General features: G+C 44.9%; 1 protein-coding gene and 1 long non-coding RNA gene across 8 annotated transcripts in view; one reads left to right on the top strand and one right to left on the bottom strand.

The window, feature by feature from the left end:
* NFATC2 (nuclear factor of activated T cells 2) overlaps nt 1-21,311 on the bottom strand; it is a 109,504-nt gene extending 88,193 nt beyond the window's left edge. For 3 of the 7 annotated variants that reach the window (XM_069953594.1, XM_069953595.1, XM_069953599.1), the window contains exon 1: nt 21,025-21,311. In XM_069953594.1, coding sequence (XP_069809695.1) covers nt 21,025-21,091 — 67 coding nt within the window. In that variant the 5' untranslated portion in view covers nt 21,092-21,311. Of the gene's footprint in view, nt 1-769; nt 1,127-6,603; nt 6,841-21,024 lie in introns of those variants that run through there. The other 4 variants (XM_069953592.1, XM_069953593.1, XM_069953597.1 and 1 more) reach the window with 3 other exon arrangements.
* Nucleotides 6,775-27,673, top strand: part of LOC138772871 (uncharacterized) — a 60,376-nt gene continuing 39,477 nt past the window's right edge. Inside the window, exons 1-2 of the long non-coding RNA XR_011359840.1 lie at nt 6,775-6,975; nt 11,677-11,800. This is a non-coding gene — a long non-coding RNA (uncharacterized lncRNA). The remainder of the gene's footprint in view (nt 6,976-11,676; nt 11,801-27,673) is intronic.

Raw genomic sequence — 27,673 nt, 5'->3', positions numbered from 1 at the left:
TAGACCAAGTTTTTGCTGCACAGTGGCCTTGTCAGCCCCCTGGACATGCAGGGAGATTTGGCTAGCGCTATTCACTTGAATAGGGATGTGCTGCAGTTCTCTGCAAAGCAGCGGGCCAGGACACCACTGTGCACGGAAAAACTGTGAATAGTGCACAGAGCTAAGCTAAATCTGGGAAGGTAGCATTACCCTGATACAAAGGGTTAAAGCCGGCAGCCAGCTGCAGTTCTGCTGCATCACTCAGTGGTTCAGCCTCCTATATAAATCTACCTATCATCTTAAAAAGCATGTAAATATTTGTTCAGCACAAACTAGATGCATGCAAAGTTACAGGAGGAAACACATATGCTGCGCGCTCCATGCAAATGTTACTTTAGCGACTCATCTGCCTTAACCCCTAAATAACCAAGGTACCGAGGAAACAAGCAAATGTAATCGGGTGCTCAGGCACCTTTCAGACATGCATTATTGGATGACGTAAAATGTTATTAATGAATAAATCCCTCAGATAATCTCAGACGTCGGATACTGACAAATGAACAAGACGCAGACAAAACAATCAGACAACAAATCGCTACAAAAAACGAAATGTAATGTCAACCTGCGGAGACTAGATGAGTGTACATAATAGTGAGTGAACTGCTAGAAATGGTGCGTGTGCCATTAACCCTTCACCTCAATAGTTTTCTATAACAAAGTCCAATTTCACATAATGCATCTACATTCAGATCTGGCTTAACCCCTCCGTCTGTCCGGAATATTTACAAACCTTCACCAAACAGGATGTTGAAATCTAATTCATCTTCAAGGCTGTACTTGGGGTCACATCCGACCAACAGGTCAGGGTCTGGGGCTCGATCATTGTAGCTCATCGCTATATCTTTACAGCCCGACACAAATCCAGGGATGCAAGTGTGCCCCCCTAAAACCTATGTCAGCTATGCAATTCACTAGAAAACTTTTAATCCTTGAAAAAACAGAGCCTTGGTGTTCCTGGAGCTCATTGGAAGGACCCCTAAAATGTGGCACTTGTGGAGGCGATGGAGTAGGATGAAAAAGGTCCCCGTAAGGTATCCAAGAGTGATGGCTGGCTGGAAGACAGGCACGGTTCAGACCGGCTGGGTGACAAGAGATCACAAGTGTGTGAAATTGGCAGAAGTACAGAAATAGCTAGTGCTGAACTTCCTGCTCGATACAGACACCTGCTATGGAGGAGGCGGGTTCTGCAGCCACAACTGGGGAAGCTAGCGTGTCAGCAGCCAGTGTCACTGTGACACTGCCCCTCGGTAAAGAACAGGAACAACACTTGTAATCTGCTAACCCCTATACAAACACAGCAAATACAGCACTAGTATGGTCGCTGCTGCACAGAAACCAGGGAACAACACACTCCACAAACTATGGCGAAGAACACCAAACTAACCACCACACAGATACATGGAGCAATGTGCACAGGACCAGGCCAAACAATGATGACAAAACTTTACACATAAGCTAAGGTTATGTATCAAACCTGTGGCTCTCCAGCTGTGCAACTACAACAAGTCAAGGAAAGCTGACAGGGCAAGCCGGAGAGCAACAGGAAGGAAGCCATGGGACCAGGACATAACATATAGTGTAGGGGGGTCAAACAAAGGCCCTCCAGCTGTTGCAAAACTACAATTCCCATCATGCCTGGAGAACCAGAACTGTAATCTCGTAACAGCTGGAGGGCCTGAGTTTGACACCTATGGTGTAGGGCAGTGCTTCTCAAACTGTGAGGCGTCCCCTAGTTGTTGGTGAGGCGCAGCTGGGGTGGGAGCTTTCACTAAAGTGACTATAAGCTGCACAATCCTTTCCCTGACTCCAACAATCTCTGGTTATGGAACATTGTTGGCTCATTCTGAACCTATTTAATGTTATACAGAGACTAAAAAATAGTTTTTATACTTGCATGGACTTCAGTCATAAATGGTGAGGCCCTGGCATCCTCTTGGGGAGTCTGGTGAGGCCCAGGCATCATTTTGTTTGTCGGGTGAGGCTCCAGTATAAGAAGTGTAAGAAGCACTGGTGTAGGGTATATATTCTGCATGAAGGGTAAGAATGGGAGTTGTAGTTCTGCAGCAGGTGGCAGGCCTTTATTTTATAAGGTACCGGCAAAGATTCCCTAGTGCTGAACTAGGTAATATTCAGAGACCCCATAGGGACTGAATGAAGCATCCACCATGCACACACGGCACACTCCCTTTAATTGTAAGGGCCCTATTCCACGGGACGATTATTGTTCAGATTATGGTTAAGTCGTTCAAATGTAAGCGATAATCGTTCGGTTGAATAGCAGTTAAGGATTAACGACCGAACGAGAAATCGTTGATCATCTGGACCTATTTTTATCGTTGCTCGTTTGCAAATCGTTCGCATTGAATAAGACGTTGTTCGGTCGTTCACAGTAGTGACGAACGCAATAGTGACAACAAGACAAACGCAAGAACGATCATAGGTAACGATTATCGTTCCATGTAAATGGGTGAACGATTTCAGGTCTTTCGCAATAGCGGACGTTTGAAAACGTTTATCATTTACGATTATGCGAACGATAATCGTCCCGTGGATTAGGACCCTAAGTGTGATTTTCCTTTGTTCTCTGGACAGGTGAGGGGTTTCAGTGGTCAGATAGGAGATGACATGCTCAGACGGAAATACCAGTGCTGATCGAAACCAATAAAACGTTCGGGTTCGGCAACGTTAGTCATTTGCACTAGAGTTCCTTTTGATAACTAGACTGTTTAAGTGTCACTGTCCTTACAAAAAACTTTTAAAAGTTTTGAACGGTCAGGGTCTGAGTATTCAGAGCCGTAACGATCAGAAGAACAAGCGGGAGAGGAAGCGTTATAGTAAGTTAGAGAAGAGTTATAGACTTATAATGGAGCTCTACGGAGCCCGACTCTTTTTTTCTAACTTGCGGAGAGGATGTGTTGCAGCGCGGTCTCCTTGGCTTGTTATCCCAATTGGTACAGGTGTGAACACTCAGACCCGGACCGATCAAACGTTTTTTGTAACGGCAGTGACACTTTAAGATAGTTGTGTACAGTGACTTCCTATAGAGAGTAAGAAGAGCAGCAATGTGCACAAATACCACAGGAGACTCAAGACCCCTGGTATTGAGAATGTGGAGGATCCCAGCAGATAGAACCCCACAAACATATACTTACCCCTATGCTGTGACAGAAAACAAGTGTCCTTGATGGTACAACCTGTCTAAGCCAGAACATGGTGCAGATATACTGCAGCCCACAGCAGGCGTAGATTCCATTTACTGATTTTCCATACGTTTGGTGCATTTTACCCTGACACCTCAGTACTAATAAATACCCCAAGTGTGCTCCCAAAAAATAATTCTCATACATCTTCATCTGCTCACATATTAAGATGTGGATATTTTTACTAATAATTCATATAACCCCCGCAAAAAAAAAAAAAGAAAAATGGCTGTCTGGGTCATCCACAGGCCGCCAGATATGAGCGCTCGGTTATCGTCTGCACTTAGTTACCGCTAACATGGCTGCGATGCTAAATGAAGATGAATGCCACAAACGCCATCTATCATACTGATGTGAAGACAGGCTATCCTGCTGTATCTATGATGGAGAACAAGTCCACCTCCTGTTATCTTGTAAATGCATATTTGATGATACTGGGACGAGACAGGACCTGGCTCAGGTTATATCAGAATCATTCATTTTACTGAGTAATGAGGCTCTAGTTGTGCTGGATTGAGAAGTTCATCTCGGAGTGACATGTCTGGTCTACAGGTGATTCAACATTTTTCTCTATGCAAGTCCATGACCTTTAGGGTACAGCCTTACAGACTGCAATGGTAGCCTCAGACTCTGCAATGGTAGCCTCAGACTCCTGCCGTGTTTGATACTTTCCTCCACATTTCTATAGGTGTTATCTGTGCCTTCCATCTCTGACAATCACTCCAAGTGACATGCTCAGAATGTGTGACATGCCACCTATTCCAGTCTTCTTGAGATGACTGTGCAAAAAATGTGAACTACAGTGGGTATTCATTGAACTAGTGTAAAAAAAAAGTGCAACTGTATCAGTTTGTGTCACACATTTCCTTTTAAGTGAGTGACAAAAAATAAGCAGCAGTTTTACACCCAAACCATTGATAAATCCCCCTATAAGTAACCTTGGGTCTCAAAGAGCACCATGCCTGCACCAGTAGTACCGCGTGCTTCACAGACCACTACATACAAGCTAGCCATCTGTATCAGTAATGTGGCAATCTAACCTTTTCCGCACTCATTATGATGCCGGGAGGTCTGTTATTCCACCGCGCAGCTTCCAGCCCTGGAGCTGCCAAGGATTATGGAGCGCGGGAATATGGCCGATAATCGTTCTGTGGAATAGGGCCTTTAGGATAAGTGCAGTCATTGCAGGTTTGCTGCAGATTTCTGACTTTTTATTCCTGCATTTTGGCACGTATTATGCACCAAAAGCATGTGCAATGCCTGGCCTATTGTTCTCGTTTGGACACAACATGTAGTAAACAATGAAATGTGACTTTTTCCCTTCACTAAATGAAGCTAATCGGCATGCGGGTCCATCGCAAATCAGACTGGTTTTCAATATATTAGCAATAGTTTCCTGCTGTGGACAGAGGTGGCAGCACAGAGCGACATGTCCTGGTTTTCTGTATGCCACCCTGCACCAACTGGCCATACTATGATTTCCATCACTATGCAGAGTTCCATCCCAACCACAACTCCCATCAGGCCCTGATGGCCACTTTTGCAAATCTACAACTCCCAGCAAGATTGCACATCCTACTGGGGAGAAGTAATTCATCACTGATGTCCATTAAAGGGTTACTCCGGTGAAAATCTTAAATCAACTGGTTTCAAAAAGTTATGGAGATTTGAAATTAACTAAAATCTAAAAATCTCCAGTCTTCCAGTACTTATCAGCTGCTGTCTGTCCTGCAGGAAGTGGTGTATTCTCTCCAGTCTGACACAGTGCTCTCTGCTGCCACCTCTGTCCATGTCAGGAACTGTCCAGAGCAGGAGAGGTTTTCTATGGGGATTTGCTGCTGCTCTGGACAGTTCCTGACATGGACAGAGGTGGCAGCAGAGAGCACTGTGTCAGACTGGGGAGAATACACCACTTCCTGCAGGACATACAGCAGCTGATAAGTACTGGGAGACTGGAGATATAACTTTCTGACACCAACTAATTTGACAGAAAATATATTTTGCAGGAGTGCTATTTTAATATTCCAGGGTCTGCAGAGCAGCGCTCCCCAACCTGTGGCATTTTAGCTTTCACAACACTACAACTCCCAGCATGCAATGGTGGCCACTGTCACATCACTACAACTCCCAGCATGCACTGGTGGCCACGTCACATCACTACAACTCCCAGCATGCACTGGTGGCCACGTCACATCACTACAACTCCCAGCATGCACTGGTGGCCACTGTCACATCACTACAACTCCCAGCATGCACTGGTGGCCACTGTCACATGACTACAACTCCCAGCATGCACTGGTGGCCACTGTCACATGACCAACTCCCAGCATGCACTGGTGGCCACTGTCACATGACTACAACTCCCAGCATGCACTGGTGGCCACGTCACATCACTACAACTCCCAGCATGCACTGGTGGCCACTGTCACATCACTACAACTCCCAGCATGCACTGGTGGCCACGTCACATTACTACAACTCCCAGCATGCACTGGTGGTTACTGTCACATCACTACAACTCCCAGCATGCACTGGTGGCCACGTCACATCACTACAACTCCCAGCATGCACTGGTGGCCACTGTCACATGACTACAACTCCCAGCATGCACTGGTGGCCACTGTCACATGACTACAACTCCCAGCATGCACTGGTGGTTACTGTCACATGACTACAACTCCCAGCATGCACTGGTGGCCACTGTCACATCACTACAACTCCCAGCATGCACTGGTGGCCACTGTCACATCACTACTACTCCCAGCATGCACTGGTGGCCACGTCACATTACTATAACTCCCAGCATGCACTGGTGGCCACTGTGACATCACTACAACTCCCAGCATGCACTGGTGGCCACTGTGACATCACTACAACTCCCAGCATGCACTGGTGGCCACTGTCACATGACTACAACTCCCAGCATGCACTGGTGGCCAGTCACACTACAACTCCCAGAATGCACTGGTGGCCACGTCACATTACTATAACTCCCAGCATGCACTGGTGGCCACTGTCACATAACTACAACTCCCAGCATGCACTGGTGGCCACTGTCACATGACTACAACTCCCAGCATGCACTGGTGGTTACTGTCACATCACTACAACTCCCAGCATGCACTGGTGGTTACCGTCACATCACTACAACTCCCAGCATGCACTGGTGGTTACTGTCACATCACTACAACTCCCAGCATGCCACAAGCTGAAGGTATCCTGCTGTAATCATTGGGGATCCGCTGATCTCCATGCTGTGGGAGCCTGTATCTGTCAGGGCATGCTGGGAGTTGTAGTTCTGATGGAAAGTGACAGGCTTGGGGAACGCTGCAGCCAATAGTAATTATAATAGACGTCTATTCACCTGATGTACACCACAAGTTATTCTCATACGTCCCTGTAAGGGGAGGGTCAGCTGTGGCCCCGTCACACTTTAGGGGCCCCTGTGTGGCCCTCACGTCACCGCCATGTCCTCTCCGCGGGAGAAATCACCTCACAGTTTAGGCGCGGAACCTTCTGGGCGGTGTGACTGAATCTCCGGCGCTGATTGGCCGTCGCCTGTCACATGACCCGCGCATAGCCTCTGGGCGGTGTAGTTCTGGCTGTTTGGTGGGCGCTCTGAGCGCCGGGGATGTGGGATGTGACCGTCACTACAAGTCCCAGAATGCCCCGCGGCTCGTGTGGCGATTCGGCTCCTTCCCCTCAGGCGTGAGCGGCGGGAGATGACGGGGGAGAGGTAATGTGTATAGATACTTGAAAGAAACGCTGTATAGTGATGACAAACGCTGAAAGCCGCAGCTTGTGAATAAGGCTTCAAGTGTTCACAAGAGTTATTTTCCATAAAACTCTGAACTCTATGCAAATTCTTCCTTATCACCAACTAGTCCACAGCAATACCTCCGCCATCTTGTTATAATGTCACATGACCCTATGATAGCATGACGCTACGGATGACATGTATTTGCGCCCCTCTGTTATCAGGTAATATGGTCATGTGACCTCACAAGGTTGTGTTACCCATAGCAACCGAGCTATGGGTAACATGTTAATTCTTCAGCACATACAGAGCAGGAGCGCGCACCTCCCATAGACTCCCATTATGAGCGGGAGGCTAACTGCATTCCGCCGCGGACAATTCCGTCGTGGAATTCCGCTACCTTTGCTCAGTGGGAACGGGGCCTTAGGCTGGGTTCACACTACGTATATTTCAGTCAGTATTGTGGTCCTCATATTGCAACCAAAACCAGGAGTGGATTAAAAACACAGTAAGGATCTGTTCACACAATGATGAAATTGAGTGGATGGCCGTCATATAACCGTAAATAACGGCCATTATTTCAATACAACAGCTGTTGTTCTAAAATAACAGCAAATATTTGCCATTATATGGCGGCCATCCACTCAATTACACCATTGTGTGATCAGATCCTTTCTGTGTTTTTAATCCACTCCTGGTTTTGGGGACAATATGAGGACCACAATACTGACTGAAATATACGTAGTGGGAACCCAGCCTTTTAGGCTATGTTGACACAGTAGTTTTGCTCAGTATTGTGCAACCAAAACCAGGAGTGGATTGAAAACCCAGAAAGGCTATGCTCACACACTGTTGAAATTAAGTACACGGCTACTATTTAATGGCCGTTATTTCAAAACGGCCATTGTTTTAAAATAACGGCATCCGCTCAATTTCAACAGTAAGGGAACATACTATAGCCTTTCTGTGTTTTCAATCCACTCCTGGTTTTGGTTGCAAAATATTGACTGAAATACTGAGCAAAAAACCTGTGTGTGAACATAGCCTTAGACAGCCAGAAGGCCGGTGACATCCCCTGTTCTATCCCGACGTCATCACTCACTGCTGCAGCAATGTCCCCCTACCTGCTGCTCTCCAGCTACAACACTACAATGGAAGGCTATTGGGGGACACTTCCCTGGACACATTGAGCCCCATTGATGTGTAGTGAACACCCGGCTGACAGTCTTGTAGAGCGCTCGGCATTAATTAAACATTTCTTTTTGTTTTGCAGCATTTTTTGCAAAATCACAGCAGAAATTTGTCTATTTTACCTCACTGTGCTTACTTTCAGTAATATAGCGGCATTTAGCTGCAATGTCTACACAGTTGTGGGAAAAGCACAAATGTGGGTTTTCTATGGGGATTTGCTGCTGCTCTGGACAGTTCCTGACATGGACAGAGGTGGCAGCAGAGAGCACTGTGTCAGACTGGGGAGAATACACCTCTTCCTGCAGGACATACAGCAGCTGAGAAGTACTGGAAGACTGGAGAAAATACACCACTTCCTGCAGGACATACAGCAGCTCATGAGTACTGGAAGACTGGAGGTTTTTTAATAGAAATAAAATACAAATCTATGGCACTTTGTGGCACCAGTTGATTTGAAAGAAAAAAATTTTTTTTGTGAGCTACCGCATTAAGAGGGGCTAATAACCAGATGATCAGTGGGCGTCCAACCAGGTTCAAGTGCAAGTAAAAAGAGCAGCAGTGCACGATTGTCGGCAGCAAAAGATCACCTGGTCCATCTAGTCCACCCTTTTAGCTTAGGATAGTGATATTTTCTATAGGTATATCTTCTGGGCAGGTAGCATGCTCACCTGCTGCCGTATTCCCTCTCTATTCTGCTAACAGACAAGTCCAGCTGTATTCAGGTACGGTTAGAAGTCCGTAGAGAGTGAATAGAGCGCTGGTTGAGCATGCTCACTGGTGCTCTCTTCCCTTGGCGGACAGGTCACCTCTGTTCTTTTGATCAGTGAGGACCCCCGTGGTCAGCCCCCTGCCCTCACTTCTGTATCCTGTGAACAAGAAATAACCTTTCATCTTGGGATAACCTCTGTAATATTCAGCCTGGCTTGTGACGTATGAAAGGTCCCAACCTGTGCCTCATAAAATGGTGTATTTCCAATAACATCAGGAAAGTACATTTCATCCATGGATGTGACGGCCTGGGCGGATCACGTTTCTAATGAATTCACCGGTAATGTTTATCCCCACCTCATCTTCCAGAATACGGAGGCTCTCCTGGTGGCTGCCGCACTGAGGCCTGTGGTAATGGTCTCTGTGAGGGCTGTAAAGGCCTCCAAAAACAGCAGCAGCAGCAGCCTGGTATTTAAATGGCCCTTTCATCTCCGTTGTTTGGTTAAGCATTGAATAAGCGCAGTGTTTCACCCCAAACCCACAACATGGGCTGGAAAAGTAGCGTAGCCGTCAGTGAAAAGCGCAGCCTCTATTTTCGCCGGGCACAATAATTCATTTCACTGGACGTAAAGGAAAATGAAATCTTGAGAATGAAATGAGTCACTCATCGGGTCTTGGCAGCGGGCAGAGGATTCCATAGCACTTGCCTAATCTGCTGATAACTAGCAATTGGTTCATCGCATATACATCACATATCTGCTAAATATGCTGAATTGGGCATTGTCCGATTATGTAAGGGGGAGGCGTTCCAGAATGTGCTAAGTATGCCCTTCTGAGAGTGACCTCAGCAGAGTTCCCCACCGGATGACCACAGCTACACAGAAAGCATTGACGTAACCCACCCGCCTCGGTAAATGTTTGCTCGTAACGAACAGCTAAAATAATTCATGATATAATCCTCTTCTCTTATCTGTATAAAATCTAAACGTACCCACCTTAAATAGCAACCTTTATTTTACTTCTACTTTCTAAAAACAGGTATCAGGCCTGAGGTATACATAGTATGGCTGGGTTCACACACAGTATATTTCAGTCAGTATTTGGTCAGTGTTTTACAACCTCAACCAGGAGTGGATTGAAAACACAGAAAGGATCTGATCACACACTGGTGAAATTGAGTGGATGGCCGCCATATAATGGTAAATAACAGCTATTATTTCAATACAACGGCCGTTGTTTTAAAATAACAGCAAATATTTGCCATTATATGGCGGCCATCCACTCAATTTCAACATTGTGTGATCAGATCCTTTCTGTGTTTTCAATCCACTCCTGGTTGAGGGTGCGTGCCCACTATGGAAATCCCGCGTATGACCCGTGGCGTACTCCGTCGCCCGTACCCGCACGCGGCGGCGCGCATCTCTGGCCGTGCCATAGACACTATTCTATGCAAGGACAGATTCTGCATTCTGCTGAAAGGGTGGGTTCAGACTATGGAATTCTCGCGGATAAATTCTGCAAAATTCTGTCGCCTGTACATGCTCACGGCTGCGCGCCTTTCCGCCGGCTCTATAGACACCATTCTATGGGCCGTCTGATTCTGCATTCCGCCGAAAGAATTGTCACCTCAATTCTTTCGGCGGAATGCAGAATCAGCCGGTCCATAGAATGGTGTCTATGGAGCTGGCGGAAAGGCGCGTACAGGCGACGGAATTCCGCGGAATTTATCCGCGAGAATTCCGTAGTCTGAACCCACCCTAAGAAGTGGCATGTCACTTCTTTCAGGGGAATGCGGAATCCGCCCGTGCATAGAATAGTGTCTATGGCACAGGCGGAGATGCGTGCCGCCGCGTGCGGATATGAGCGATGGAATGCTTTCCGGGTCATACGCAGGAGTTCCGTAGTGTGCACGCACCCTTGGGCTGGGTTCACACTACGTATATTTCAGTCAGTATTGTGGTCCTCGTATTGCAACCAAAATCAGGAGTGGATTGAAAACACAGAAAGGATCTGTTCACACAATGTTGAAATTGAGTGGATGGCCGCCATTTAATGGCAAATATTTGCTGTTATTTTAAAACAACGGCTGTTGTATTGAAATAATGGCCGTTATTTACTGTTATATGGCGGCCATCCACTCAATTTCACCATTGTGTGAACATAGCCTTTCTGTGTTTTTAATCCACTCCTGGTTTTGGTTGCAATATGAGGACCACAATACTGACTGAAATATACGTAGTGTGAACCCAGCCTATATATGTATATAGTGCTGAGGATACCAGCATGACAGTGTACACTATGTTAGTCCCAGTTCACACTGAGCAAAAAGACATGTCAGTTGTTTGAGCGGAGATCGGTGGCAGCGGAGGCTCACGCGCCCTCCCATAGAGACACTGCAGGACACTGAGCACAGCTGGATTCCACCGTTTTTGCTCCGTGTGAACTGGCCCTTAGAGATGATTAGAAGGTCTGCTAGCAATACTCACAAACTTCATCCTAACTACTAGTGTGAGTGAACTTACTGAATGTTCAATCCAAACGCTCAGCATTTAACTCCCGGCGGCTGGAGAAGTTAGATGCAGCCAGGAAAAACCATGGATACAGTCGTTGGTCTATGGCTGTTTCCATGTTTTCCAGGACTCCCTAGAGCAGCATCCAACTTCTTCAGCCCCTGGGAGCTAAATGCTGAGCGTTTGGTAAGTTCTCTCATTGCTACTAACCACAGTCACTTGCAAAGGGATATGTCACTGTGCACAATAAGCTTCCTTCTATCTATTCCAGGAGCTTGGCCGTGGATCATCCCTGGTGCTAAGTAGCTGACAACACAGAAGCCATATAGGAAGCTTTAATACAAACATCTTAAGTTGTGAGAAGACATGGAGAATTGAACAGCCATTCACAAAAGGTAAGTGGCTCTTTTATACATGATATCACGTATTCTCATAAGGTTAAGGCTATTATAGATTAACAAGCTGGAGACGTCGGACGTTGTCTACACCCAATAATCATCACAAAGACATTTCACTTACAAGAAACGCAAAGAGCCGGATTGTACGGCAGATTGACTTAAAAGTCTGTGAAAAGTGAACTGCAATCTATAATACATGGACTCGTCATTACATCCATTGAAATGTCTAATTTAGCCTTAAAACCCTCAGTAAATGCTTGAGTGTCCATTAGGTCTTCTAACCTGCTTCCCTCAATGGACAGCGTCTCTCCTGATCTGTTGTGTAGTCTGCTAGATAGGCTTATTAAAACATGCATATCCAAGAACCCCAATCATCCGTATTAGTGAGAAGCTTTTAGAAGAGGCCTGCAGAGTGTCTAATGTATGTGTTGTGGTTAGAGGAGGTGAAATGCCCATGGCTTGCTCATAAATGTTTCACTTCTTTTTTACTTAAGCACTTTCAGCGTTGCAGCCTGCACTGTACAATGGAGCTGTAAGTGGACGGGACATCTTGGTGTCTGAGAGAAGTGACAGTACAGGTCATTCCTCATAGGGTATTGAAGTCTTACTTAGGGTGCCGAAAGAATTGACATGTTTGTTTTTTTGGCGGAATGCGCAATTTGCCCAAACATAGAATAGTGTCTAGGGCACGGGCGGAGATGCGTGCCGCCGCGTGCGGGTACGAGCGACAGAATCTGCTACAGGTCATACACGTGGATTCCGTAGTGTGCACGCACCCTTACAATCCACATTCCCCTTGACAGGTAGATGGGCCTGGACATCAGGGATAGCCATTGATGTCGAGAACAAGATGGCTTTGGCACCCAGTAAAGCAGGGGCCTCTTTATTTTTCTGTGACGCCACTTTAGGCGGGATCTGCAACTGGCATTGTAAGTATTGGAAAAGCAATGCAGATTCTACACAGCACCAGGTTAGGGTTGGTACAGTGCTGGAAAAAACTATGTGCTTACCCCTTTAGCATACTTACTTGAATGGGAAGTGTGTAATATTCCATATTCTTAATTATTGTGAAATAAGTTCACTGCAGTATCTGCTTTCTTTAACCACTTTGTGTAAATATGAAGAAGGGAGCACAATCTGCCGGAAAGCAGTACTATCTGTGTCTATGTAATTTACATTGAGGCACTGGAAGGCAGTAATATCTGTGCCTATGTAACTTACAGTGAGACACAGGAAGGCAATACCAGGAAGGCAATACTATCTGTGCCTATGTAATTTACAGTGAGACACAGGAAGGCAATACTATTTGTGTCTATGTAATTTACAGTGAGACACAGGAAGGCAGTACAGGGGGAACAGGTGATTGCCACCGCAGCCGCTGCTTGAGTCCCGTGAGGGGGTGCCGCGGCTGCTGAGTCCGGGGGGGGGGCGCTTGTGGCAGGGGGGGGGGTGGTTGTAGGACGCCAGCTCATTGAAGAGACTGAGGACACGTGATGTCGTCTTGGAGGGTAAAGGCCAGGAGCAGGGAGTGTGTCGGGTTGGACTGAGATGTGATGATTCTAAGCAATCCGTGGGGGTGGATGCATCTAGATAGAACAGCAAAACTATGCAGAATCTATAATAACTTTATATGGGAAAGATGGAAAGCTACGGGTAGGCAACGTAATAATGCAATACAATTTTTTGGGGGAATATCCCTTTAAGTCGCAGGAAAGGAGTATTGTCTGTGCCTATATTGGTACTTTACATGCCTACAATGAGACCTAGGCGGCAGTACTATCTGTGCCCACATAACATAACTGTAAGTTACAGCTGACTGCCCAGTTACAGTGGTCTCTTCCCATAGTGTAGGGATGGTGGGCACATTACTATTAGATCGGTTGCTATGAACAGACTACTGGATGTGTCTCACACAAATAATACAATATACTATAAAGAAGGAGGGGTCATATTTTAAGGAATAAAATGAACATTTTCCAACTGATTTTCTGCCACACTGTGACGTGTTTCCAGCTTTACTGGGGCAATTCAGAATAGTGAGAATACGTGGATCATTGTGCAGAGATTCCCATGGCCTCATGGGACGGGCTGAGCCATTGTATTTGGCCAATAAAGTTGGCATCTTGGTAATTCTGGCGATTCCCGCTGGAGTGGTGTTTTATAGGGATGGGCCTTGGCGCTATCAGTGGGGGATTTTTCTGTTGAGCCTGTAGAAAAGTTTTTCCTTGTGATTTCAGAGCTCTAGAATGAAAGCCTTCTGGCACCCTTTGGCTTTGCCTCTTGTGTTTTACTGGCACCAAGCACCAGCTAAAAATATCCAAGTCTTAAGTTAAAACATATGACTCGCTAATATCAAGCAAACGTGTCTCTAGTTATGTCAACTGACCGTCAGCGGGTCTGTCTAGTTTAGGGCCTTCATCTCCTGCCTAATAAGTATCAGCTGTTTACAGACTCCACTAGTATCTAAATGATAGGAGATCCATATTTCACCGCCTGGCAGCAGAAGCTGTCATTGCTTCCCATCGCTCTTCTCTCTTGGTGTCCCCCTTTGGCGGTGTCGTATCAACGTCTCCCTATCACAGTCCCATTCCTGGCTTAAAGACTTCTCTGCTTTGTTTTTACAGCTGTTTTTGGTTTTTTGTACAATAAAAAAAAATCCTATCCTAAAAACAAAGGATGAGAGAAGGTCACCTCGATAAAGCCTATTGTGATTGTCGGGACCTTTATCTCTGGATTCAAAGAGCCCAGGGAGATGAAGAATAATGCACTTAAAAGTGGTGTGAGCAGCAGTGATTTTTCACCAGTGACATGTTGTACTCCCGTCTCCTTCCTGTTTCTATCATCAGTCACATGTGAGGCCATCAAACAAGTGTACGACCCACCGGTAACATTAACCTCATCGCAACTTCTAGCCAGTGTAAGCGGTGCACAAAGCTGATGGCAGCAGGTTGGTACTGTGTCTGTGAGTAAAGTGGTCAAGGATACTACAATGATCCCCTAGCTTGTGCCTCAATCTCTGCAAAACTATAAATCCCAGCATGCCCTGACAGCCACAAGTACGGTCTATAACAGTGATCCCCAACATGTGGCTTCTTAGCTGTTGCAGAACTACAACCATCAACATGCCTTGACATGGGGCAATGTAGTTTTGCTTCAGCTGAAGAGGGACAGATTGAGGGTCGCTGGGACAGGGTTTTTCTTATAACTTCATCTTTTTGGTCTTGTGTCATAATCATGAAAACTCATCTTATTCCACTCCATAGTGCCATACTGATGTAGTACTGTTCACCGCAACAAAAATTACGTCTTAGCCTTTATCTTAAGGTCCTATTACACAAAGAGATTATCGGCCATTGAACATGCTGGAAAAAAAGATCAGCACATTGATTGTCTGCTGCTCCGTGTAATAGGAGCAGCAGCAGCACCAGACCACCACTATCTCCTATGGGCCACCGAGAGCTTCCCATGCCTTCCTCCCGCTCAATGTCTGTGAGTGTAATAGCACAGACAGCAAGTGGGGAACAGGACCTGACAGGTCAGTGCCTCCTTCTTCCTCAACATCCACCCGTGTAATAGGGCCATTAGACAGAGGCCACATCCCTAATGTCCCACGGCGAATGATTTTATGCAAAATCTTGGTGCAAGATAATGTGACTTCTTGCCAGAGTCAGCTATATATGCAGTTTTTATACCCCTCCTGCCCTTATGCTGTGTTAACTGTTCAGTGCATTTTTTCATTATCGCTTTGTGCTTTTTTACAAAAAAAGAAACCCTTTCTGTATAGTTTCTTATAGACTCAAGCCCTTTTCTTTGCTGTCCTAGATAATATTCTAAGCTGACTTATGATACAAAGTTAACCTTTGCTTATAAATCAGCATAGAAGATCATTCAGGACAGGAGAGATAAAGGCTGGAGACTGAGCCAACACATGGCTGATAACACTGGTTCTAGAAGCAAAACTAAGCAGAAACCTATGGAGCAAAAAAAAAATGTAAAAAAGCAATTAAAAAAAAAAAAAAAAGCCTTCCGTGGGACTTATCACCTGTGATTTTCTACAGTGCAGGAAAGCAATCCCCAGCTACACAGCGGCAAGTGGTAAAGAGACACATGTCCTGCCTGTGCTCCCTACATAGATGGCTGTAGTTTGTTTACAGCTTTTAAAATGGTGCAGGTCTCAAACGCTCCCACATCGGCTTTCCTTCTATATCATTGCCGTCTTTTAAGCTTTAATTATTAGAACAAACCCACAAAGGCCGCTGTAAATGATGTCGGTTCACGGTCTCCAGTCTAATAACTCTATCATCTCTGCGTATAGCTGCCACTGAGTGCGATGTATACATTCAGAGAACTGCAGATCTCATATACTGAGTTAACTACTGTATGTGTTGTGGTTGGTTACACCTAAGTATAAAGCTCAACGTATGGTTTCCCCCTTGTGGCTTTTTAATGCACAACTTAATACAACAACCACCAGCTTTTCATTTCAGGCGGGATCCTGTGCCTTTCAGCCATGTGTTTACAAGCTGGGGCTGATCTCGGCTTCAGAAGCCACGCATTACTAAGAACGGCTATATATATATATATATATATATATATATACACAGTGTGTGTATATATTTATATATATATATATATATATATATATATATATATATATATATATATATATATATATATATATATATACACAGTGTGTGTGTGTGTGTGTGCATGCATATATATATATATATATATATATAATATAGTGTGTGTATATGTGTGTGTGTATATATATATATATATATATATATATATATATATATATATATATATATATATATATACACAGTGTGTGTGTATATATATATATATATACAGTGTGTGTGTATATATATATATACCGTATTGATTATAAAGCAGCTGGTTTATATTATGCCATTTTCTTCATATGTATTTGGAACATAACTATAAAGTTCTCCATCCATCAGAGTTTGGGTAAGTTTGTGCGTCTGTATATAAAGTTGTCCTCATTACATCATATGCAGCAATGAAAAGCGTTCACATTTGTTGTGTTAGATGCAGAGAAGGAAAGCTGGAAAGTTCTGTAGTTCTTGCAAGAGTAGCTACCCGGCTGTTTCAGAACTACAACTTCCATCATCCCTCTGAGAGAAATAATATTGCCCAAGCTGTTGTAAAACTACATCTCACAGCTGCAACAGCTAGAGAAAGCCATGGACTGGGTCACTGGATGATAGGGGTTGTAGTAGCCTTGCAAAAACTAGAAAGCCACATGTTGAGGATTCCTGACATAGAGAAGCTGTCAGGGGATGATGGGTGTGGTACTTTGCAGCAGCTAGTAGGCCACAGGCTGGGACACATTGCAGTAGACCAATTATATGGCAGGCATGGCATGATGGGAGTCGTACATTTACAGCAGGTGGAGGAACAGTGCCAACGAGGCAGGATGGGAGTTGTAGTAGCAGGTCCACCGGTAAGGAATCATTGCTAGAACACTGGTGTGAAAACTGCGTCCCTCCAGCTGTTGTAGAACTACATTCCCATCATGCCTGGACAGCCATTTAAAAGGGGTGGCAGAGCTGTACGGGGCACTCTGCCACTAGTTTAGTGATTTTCTTATCAAGGTTAGGTTGTGGCGTCCCTGTAGACTTCAGTCGGATGGAAATGGATGAACGTTCAGATTAAAGGGTCACCGGCAAACAACCTAATTTATTGAGGAAGTATGTTCATGTTCCTGGAGATCCGGCTTCTACCTCTCACAGCAGCCATGCCCCAGAGATTCAGGCCTGGGGACCTTTTCATGTACTCAATGTAAATGGATGACCTATAGTCTTGTACCGACATGTTTGAGGAAATGTCATGCATCTCACCAGACAGCCGAGCGTATCAGCATGCATGTAGTTGTGCCTCGTAGCAGATCTTTGTGGGGGATTTCGAGCATGTGACCTTCCCGCGTCTAACTACAGTATAGATGTCAGCAAGCTTTTCCTTAAAGGAAATGTCTCTCACCTCACTAAACCACCAGCGCTACACGTTGGCCCCAGAGCTGCAGTGCAACCTCAGTATTTTCAGGGCGACATTAGCAGGAGATTTGGTGAGGAGCCGCATATACTGCCCGCATCAGATTACATGGCCGATGCCAGGTCTGAGGTCTGCGGACTGGCTTGTGCCCGCTATGTGTATAGTGTGACCTGATGTGACCTTTGTGATAGGATTACTTACATTACTTCTGAATGCTTATGTGATGTTACAGCTCCGATATGCACTGCTGTCATTATATATAAGCAGAATTCCTACTGCCTTCACTTTATATGGCCGACGCTGGCCCTAGGAATCCGCTCATATAGCTCAATGGATGAGGGGTAGGAGAGAATTGTTAGGGTGCGTTCACACAGCAGACGCATGTCATCGCGATCCATGCTGTGGTTCACACAGTGCAGATATTTTCTGAGAAGGGAGAGAATGCTTGGGAGAACCTGCACTTGGTTCTGATCCGCTGCCGAAACCAAGGAACCTGCAGTAGATTTTGGCTAAAAAAACACACGATCAGGTTTTGCTGCGGTTTCCAATACTATGTAATTCTGCCATTTATTACTGCCACCCTCCAGCTGTTGCAAAACTACCCATCATGTCTGGACAGCCAGCATTAACTATATTTTCCTTTAGGGTGCCTTCACACGTACCGTATCGCTGCGTATTTATTGCTGCGTTTTTGGTGCGATTTTTACATGCGAGTTTTGATTTTCTCATGAAAATCATGTGAAAATCAAAACTTGCATGTAAAAATCGTACCAAACACCCAGCGATAAATACGCAGCGATACGGTACGTGTGAAGGCACCCTTAGGCTGCGTTCACACAGCGTACAGACAGCAGTCGTTGTGCATTGTTTTCAATGCTATTTTCAATGCGACAACGACGGGAAATAATTGACATGGCAATTATTTCCACGGCCGTAGCAAACAGCGGCTGTTCTTCAATATTTTGTGTGAACAACGGCCGTTGTTTGCATTGACTTCAATGCATCACATTTCAATATGTAAAAAACTGGTGTTTGTTTCATAAAAAATACTGTGTGTGAACCTAGCCTTAAGTTGTGTAAGCTTCTTAGAGCCGACGTCTCAGCTGATACTTAGCGTTATGTCGTTTTAAAAAGTTCCCTGAGAAATGTATGATCTAACCAAAAGACTGCCTATAAAGTCAGCTGCACAGTGTCCTCCGTTGTGCATTGAGACAGGAAAGTGAGTCAGTGTGCTTGGCCCACAGGGACCGGCTGATGGAAATGGGTCCGTGCGCGGCAGCAGAGGATCTCCGCAGCGGGGTAACTCCTAGGCTTCTACTCATATCTTCCAGATAAGCTTGGACCTCCTTCAGAAAGCGAGTGGGAGAGTCCTGGCAGCCGCCCCGGCCCCAATAGCCAGAGCCCTAAACTATTAATAATAGGTGTTTTTTCCCCAAACGGAATTCCCTCTTGTTTCTGCCTGATGGTGACCTAATTCTGGTAGGAAGACATTCTTTCCAGCTACCGATGTGATGGACGTTTTCTCTATAAACCCCGGCTGGTTGCTGTGTACATGAAATTACTATTCATCATCCGGTGACTCCTGACCAGCGGCCACAAGAACCCACACAAGGGAGCGCACTGTGTCCCCTCCGAGGGCCGACCCCACCGGGGCCCCTGCAGCTACCGAGTGATGAAAGGCCAGCACTTATAGGGCAGGGGGATGTACACATACGGAATAGCACCTAATACACCGGGGTGGATATATATATATATATATATATATATATATATATATATATATATATAGTGTACGAAACATACACTCCTATTACTATACATACACCTTATAATACACATATCTGTATCTAATAAACGTATGCTACATCTACCAATATATACATATATTCTATATCTAATAGACAAAATAATATTTATTTGTATAGCGCCAACAGATTCCGCAGCAACCTTATAACTAGAATACATATATTTTATACCGTATTTACCCCTAATAAACATAAAACATATACCTATATATACTCAGCACCTTGTAATTAATTATATTACTCCTAATGTATGTATACTGTCATACTCTATATATCTATGCATAATAATGCTGTACTCTATGTAACTGCAGTGTGTGCATGTATATATATTTATATACTATACTGATAGATTACATGTACTCACTCCACACATCCTCCATCTGTACCTGACATTTATACTATACATAGTTATATAGGTCTGGATGGGCTGACGTGACCTGTAAATGCTCGCCATGTGTATAACGTAAATGCATACATTACAGGGTCACAGGGTCAGAATGTTATGTAACCCCCTGTCACTGCATGGGAAGCCGAGCTGCCGGCATCCTCTATACCCGCATTTAGCAGCTTTTTAGTACTTTATGCGTATGTCATTGTGGCTATTTTTCATTCACATGTCAGACGCTTGTGCGTGTGTGCGTGCGTGTGTATGTGTATGTATATATATATATATATATATATATATATATATATATATATATATATATAACATGGGCTCATATGCTTCTGTTGTAGTGGGGTGTATATAGTGGATACGGCACATATCATCATCTATGGAGACTTAAGCATGTGGCTATGGCAAGGTGTTATATGCATCCCGCGCTACTGTAGTACATGGCAATCTATGTCTATAGTCCCCATCTATAAGTCCTACAATATTCATCACATAGTAATAAATAATTATCATGGAGAGGTTAGAAATACATAGATGTAAGGGGTGTAATAGATATAATATATATGTGAGTGTATGTGTGTGTGTGTGTGTATATATATATATATATATATATATAATATAATATAGTACACCTTACATTTCTGTATTTCTAACATATTCATGATATTCATTTATTAGTATGTGATGGCAATGAATATATATAGTCCGTCTTCATATATATATAATTAGAGAGACAGATGCTGAGACTAACATACAGACATAGATATTGGTGAATAAATACGGATATAATCTACGACCATCATTTCCCGATCTCCTTCATCCTCGTATAGGATGCCCTCCTCTGTATACAGGTGCTATATACTAGACATATGGATATACCTGTTAGTTGTTCATAAACTCTAATCGCTTACAACTTTTTTAGATTTATCTAAATCGATAACCCAAAATAAGTGGCCCTTGTGCCGCCCCCTCCCTCCCCGGCCCCCGGTAGGAGATTGACGTACCTTGATCCATAGAGCGCATTATGTAGGGATGATACTGCGTCACTCTGCAGGCTGCTTCTCTCTGCATTTGGATACAGAAAAATACTTTATAAAAAATAAAAAATGAAAAAACGCTATATCTTTAAAGAAATAAAAATCTTCCGTGGTTCATAGTAAACCAATACTGCTTGTCAAGAGAGAGAGGAAAAATGGGGAGGGGGAGGGAGACCCTCTTGAGTTTAGGAACCCGGAGGAGAGGAACCAACAAGGATGAGAGCCTGACATGAAGTGAGAGCAGTGTCTATGATCTAGGTTACTAGAGAGGGAAAGGCTACTTCCTTCCCCACTCCGAGTGTTTATAGTGTTTGAATAAAGGGATTCCCTCACTGTTTCCTCCTGTTTATCCCATTGCTATGGGAACGTTTGGATCCGCTCCATCTTCTAAACTGAGGGCTTTCCTGCAAACTTCACACTGAGGAATCCATGACGTCTCGCAGCCCTGGGCCAAGCCAGCTCTCTGAGGCTCTCAGTGTAGCAGGACAAGCGCTTAATTGTTGGGAGCCGAGCGACGAGGCAAGAGGAGGAAAACTACCCACTAATATATTTATGAAAAAGAGAGGGAGAGAAAAAATGTTGTGTGTACTCGGGCTAATAAAAAGTGGCTGCACAGCGCGGCTTCTGTTCAGGTCCATTAGCGTCGACAGGCTGCGCAGGGCCATGACATCACCTGTAACCAACAATGGCCCGGCTGTCACAGGGCACAGATCCTGAGACTGTTAGAAGTGGATCTCACACTGATCCCGTATGTCTCAGGAACAGCTAGAGTGTAAGTGACGTAGGCGGGATACACTTGTGACAGATCTGTGCAAGCCGCTCAGGATCTGTAATAATAAACAGCCATTACAGTGCTGGGGATAGTGCAGAGATTCTTATTACCCCCTGTGTCTTATACATAGGTCACACTACACAGCTTCTCTCTATAATACCCACCACCATGAGGGTGACCAGCAAGTGTAAGAGGGGAGGTTAGTGCCAGCTTAAAGGGATTACATGGGGTTAAAGGGTCAAAGTGGGGGAACACCGAAGTGGAAGTGAGCCATATTGTTTAAAGGGGTACTCTGGTGAAGATCTTTTTCTTTCAACTCAGTTGGTATCAGAAAGTTATACAGATTAGTAGTTTACTTCTATTTAAAAATCTTGAGTCTTCCAGTACTTATCAGCTGCTGTATGTCCTGCAGGAAGTGTTGTATTCTCTCCAGTCTGACACAGTGCTCTCTGCTGACATCTCTGGCCAAGGCAGGAACTCTCTAGAGAAGGAGAAGCTTTCTATGGGAATCCTTATAGAAAACCTGTCCTGCTCTGGACCGTTCCTGTCTCGGCCAGAGATGTCAGCAGAGAGCACTGTGTCAGACTGGAGAGAATACAACACTTCCTGCAGGACATACAGCAGCTAATAAGTATGGGAAGTCTGGAGATCTTTTTAATAGAAGTTGATATAAAAGAAAAAGATTTTAGCTAGATAACCCCTTTAATAAAAGGGTCACTTCCCTCCATCTGCTGGACAAGCTCTGGACTACAGGCAGAGAATAAATCACCAAAACCAATTACCCACAACTGCTTACAGGGTATATTTATCTGTTTTATTCTTTATTTTTATATATATATTTTCTGTACATTTGGGGGCAGCTGTTGTGTCTGAACTGGAGCTGTGACCATCAGCTATTGTAAATGGTGGATCTTGTCATCACCGCTCATTGTAATCCTGCCTGTGATGATGATAATAAGATGACTGCTGACTCTACCCCTCATAGTAATAAGATGACTGACTCCACCCCCTTATAGTAATAGGATGACTGCTGACTCCACCCCCTCATAGTAATAAGATGACGGACTCCACCCCCTTATAGTAATAGGATGACTGCTGACTCCACCCCTCATAGTAATAAGATGACTGACTCCACCCCCTTATAGTAATAGGATGACTGCTGACTCCACCCCCTCATAGTAATAAGATGACTGACTCCACCCCCTTATAGTAATAGGATGACTGCTGACTCCACCCCTTATAGCAGTAAGATGACTGCTGACTCCACCCCCTTATAGTAGTAAGATGACAGCTGACTCCACCCCTCATAGTAATAAGATGACTGACTCCACCCCCTTATACTAATGTGACTGCTGACTCCACCCCTTATAGTAATAAGATGACTGCTGACTCCACCCCCTTATAGTAATAAGATGACTGACTCCACCCCCTTATAGTAATAAGATGACAGCTGACTCCACCCCTCATAGTAATAAGATGACTGACTCCACCCCCTTATAGTAATGTGACTGCTGACTCCACCCTTTATAGTACTAAGATGACTGCTGACTCCACCCTCTTATAGTAATAAGATGACTGCTGACTCCACCCCCTTATAGTAATAAGATGACTGCTGACTCCACCCCTTATAGCAATAAGATGACTTGATGCCACCCCTTATGTTGGTGAGATGGTTACTGACTTCATTAGATCAAGATGAGATTACTGTTGACTCCACCCCCTATTGAGATTACTTTTGTCTCCACCCCCTATGATGAGATGACTGTTGACTCCACCCCTTTATGATAATGAGATAACTTGACAACACCTACTATGATGACGTCAGTGCCGACAGGTTCTGCTCATCAATAAACCTGGGGGCACACGGAGCAGCTACCTGGCTAGTGTTAATAGATAATGGGAAATAGAGGAGGATTCTTTACTGTAAGAGCTATGAGGCAGTAACCAGAGGAAGGTGTTTGGGGGGCTCACTACAGGGGGTCAAGAGGGGACGGGATGTGTTACTGGAGTGTAATAATATTACAGGTTATAGTCTTCAGATTATGGGGAAGGATTGAGATCCCCAGGTTTATTCTGATGACAGTCGTGAAGGATTGGCGTCTACCACATGGAGGGTTAGGGGATGCTTTCCGTGGATGGACAGAGGCTTTATAACGTATGTTACTAACGCACACACTGTCATAGTAGGTCCATGTGGTATCAGTGACCCAGTCAGTGGCCCTATTACACCAACAGATCTGACGACAGATCATCTGCCAAAGATTTAAAGCCAAACCCAGGAGTGGATTGGAAAAAAGGAGAAATCCAGTCTTTCCTTTACGACCTGATCTCTGGTTATAGTCTGTTCCTGGGTTTGGCTTCAAATCTTTGGCAGATAATCTGTCGTCAGATCTGTTGGTGGAATAGGGCCTTAACTGGTATCCTGTGACTAGGTCCACCAATCGCGTGCCGTGGGGAGGTGAGGGTAAAGCGTATGTCTCCCATGGGTGCACTACCTGACATTACATTAGGTCCCTGTATAGAGGTTCATAAAATTACCCCAAACCCCCACATCTTGGCTGTGTCCTAGGGAGAGTAGAAACTGGATATACGTGAGGCAAATTTCCCGGCAGTGAAGTCCACAGGTGATTCGGCTCCTGGCACGTGTAGATTTAGTTGTGTATTGGCCTCGTGTTCATGCGGTGGAGGATTCCGCAGTGTGTGGACGAGGCCCTAAACGCTTTTTCTATTTCCCCTTGTGTATTCTGTTGGAGTCATTACAGTAATAGGAGCCAGGTGTTCCCCGGGCGCCATAATGCAGATACAACACATGCTTTTAGTTTGACGTTGCACCGCTTTACTAGCTTGTTTATTATCATCTATGTTTTAAAAGAACATAAGAGCATGAACACATGTTCCCTGTAAAAGGTCCATTCACAGCCTCCACAACGCCGAGAGATATTGTTCTAGGAGCCTCCTCTCTGACACCAGGACACACTGGATCCCTGTCTGCACGCTGCCTGAACGCTGACATCACCCCCAATGAGCCTGGGTGACATCAGGAGCCTGTGCCCGCTGGCTCGGGGGCCTGTGACATCACCTTATAACACAAGTTACACAGAGGAAGGTCATGGGGTGACTAAATCGACAAGGACGGGGTCAGGAAAAAGAGAACACAAAGACTTTCCAGATTACTGAGACTAAGAATGACTCTCGGAGAAGTACATGCACTCTACGGGATACCAGGTCTTTGTACAGTAGTTGTCTATAGTGTTGCCATAGAAATATATATGTGTATAGCTAAATCTACTTACAGACACGTCCCATAGCCTGTGGCCCTCCAGCGGTTGTACAACTACAATTCCCATCATGCCCTTACAGCCTTTGTCCGCCTTGGCGGCTTCCCCTCATTTGGGTTTAGGGAGAGATCTGTAACTCAGTGGGGTACCAGGGATTTGGGGTTCAGGCAGCATGAAAGTGACCGGTTCCCTTTAATGGTTAGAAGTGAAGTGTGCTGCAGGTGATATTCCTGGCCATACCCATTGATTTGTATTATACATAATGTCCATCTGTACCCGCAGGGGCTCGGGTGCTCCGTGGTGTTCACTACCATTCTGCCTGCGGGGTGTCCAATGTGTTACGGGGAGAGGGTTAAAGATAGACGGGAGCTGATAGAAAGCGAGACAGCATTTAGGCTTAATCCAAGAGGGTTTTTACATATGCAGTGTAGCCGCTTATTGTTATAGAGGTCAGATTGAATTCTAGGCAAGAACAGAATGTGACTCATCTTCCACTTTCTTGCAGATGGGTTTCAACTTAAGCCGCATTGAGTACTGGCTGGCACCAAACACACATTTCCATTTTATACACTTAATCCTACAATAGAACTTCAGAGCTGTCACTATCGGAGGCTCTGCCGCTGGTTTGTTGTCAAGATGGATAGCAACTGCATCTCGACCATTATACCAATGCCCCGGCCCTTGTTACTTAATGATTTATGGCCTCTGATAGGGATTCGGGAAGACGAGTACAAACCCTCCATTACTGGGGTCCGTCATATCAGGATTAGAGATGAGCGAATGTAAAGTAAGTTTGGGTATGGCCAATGGCCATAGCCATGTGTACCAGCCAGGCCTAGGACGGCATTCAGATGCCGAGCGTTCGGTTTCTATGAAGTTGGCTCATCTCTAGTCATGATTGTGATTGGCTTATTTGTTGGTACCCTGGGGTTTGCTAATCATGGATCTGCCCAGGTGATAGTGAGGAAGATGCCAGGGATGATAAACCCTAAAGGAGAACTTCACATGTATAATGCTGGCTGTCAGCCCAGTTATATCTTCTCGTATCATCATCAGTGTGTACATAGGGCTAGTTTACTAAAACCATCTCATACTTGGACAATGTAAATGTAGGTTTGCCATATACATTATGTGCATTACATTTAGCCGTGCCCATCGGCTGACTATGTATGGTGGCCTCCCTAACTACAGGCATGGTGGATTTCAGCTGTCTTGACTGTTCAGACAGCTCTCATCTTTCTGAACAAAGGGGTTGGCTGTGATCTTCCCCTATGACCACTGTAGTGGTTCAGACATCTCCATACACGCTAGACCTACAGCCAAATCTGCGAGCAGTGGCTTCAGCTGATGAAAGTCTAAGGATACTATTATAGAAAGCCATTATCGTCCATACTTGGCTGATTACCGACCTTCCGGCCAATAACAGTTTCATGTAATAAGTTATGTTTGAAATCAACGATCAGCTGACATGCACAATGTACACATGTCACTTCTATGGATTAGATCCATTGCCACCACTGTAGAAGCTTCTCGTTGACTCTTTGCACTTTCTATCCGCTTAGTGTAGCAGCGGATCCTTGGGCACAGACACGCACTCCCCTGAGTGTTATAGAGAAGTTCTTGGTTGTATTTTTTTGGATTTAGTCACAGGCTCCTGATCTGCAGAGGGTACAGGACCACAACCTGTAAACTATGCTGAACTGTATTCACACCGGCACAGACCCTGAATGAGGACGTTCTGCCAGCTAAAAGATGGCACTGACTGGCATAGTCACCTGAGGATGGCTGCAGTTTATATACGGGTACTGTCTTCCTTTGTGGATGTATGAGGAGCAGCGCTGATACTCAGACTGGGAATCACTGGGATTAAAATAGCCGGCCTGTCATGGCAACCCCATGCATCTGTGAGGAGAAGACACGAAGCGTGGCGCGGCGCTGAGTAACTACAGTTTATATAAAGTTGCTCTGTGGAGCTTGGAGGCTGCGGAGTTTATTCAGGCTAATAATGGATGCTCCTCTCGGCATGAATGGCCCAAAGTTTACATTCACCCAGGCTTTAAAAGCATTGGGAGTTACACTTTTCAATATGGTTCCTATCAAAACACCCCGACCCTTCTTTGCCTGTAGTAGCAAGAGGTCTCAAAACAAATCGGGCCTCTAAAAGTTCCACCTGTCAAAGCTATTACTTCAGGAGAATTTACTTAGACTGCCGTGTTGTGTCAGTGTTCACACAGTGCTCAAGGTGTCTACTGTAACAGAAGCAATGACTGCAGTGCTGGACCTACAAACAACCAGCACCAGTAGCACTTGATGAGTCCCATTGTGTTTTTTGACATTTGATGGGAGGATACCGATGTGTTCTGCACCACCATGTAATCTTATGAAACTAGTAGTAGAGTCCACACAGCCAGGCCATTTCCACATGGTTGTATTTAAGCTCTATTACGGCCACAAGTCCGGGCCTGATGTACAGGATGTAACAGACAAAAACATGCATCTAATGCACCCGCATTCCAAATCACCATAGCAGACAATGTAAAGTGCGTCCGGAGCCGCAATTATTTTC

This window comes from Dendropsophus ebraccatus, chromosome 14 (genome assembly GCF_027789765.1).
Source record: "Dendropsophus ebraccatus isolate aDenEbr1 chromosome 14, aDenEbr1.pat, whole genome shotgun sequence".
NCBI classification, from domain to species: Eukaryota; Metazoa; Chordata; class Amphibia; order Anura; family Hylidae; genus Dendropsophus; species Dendropsophus ebraccatus.
Note: the sequence above shows the minus strand (reverse complement) of the source record. Positions and strands in the feature narration are given on the sequence as shown.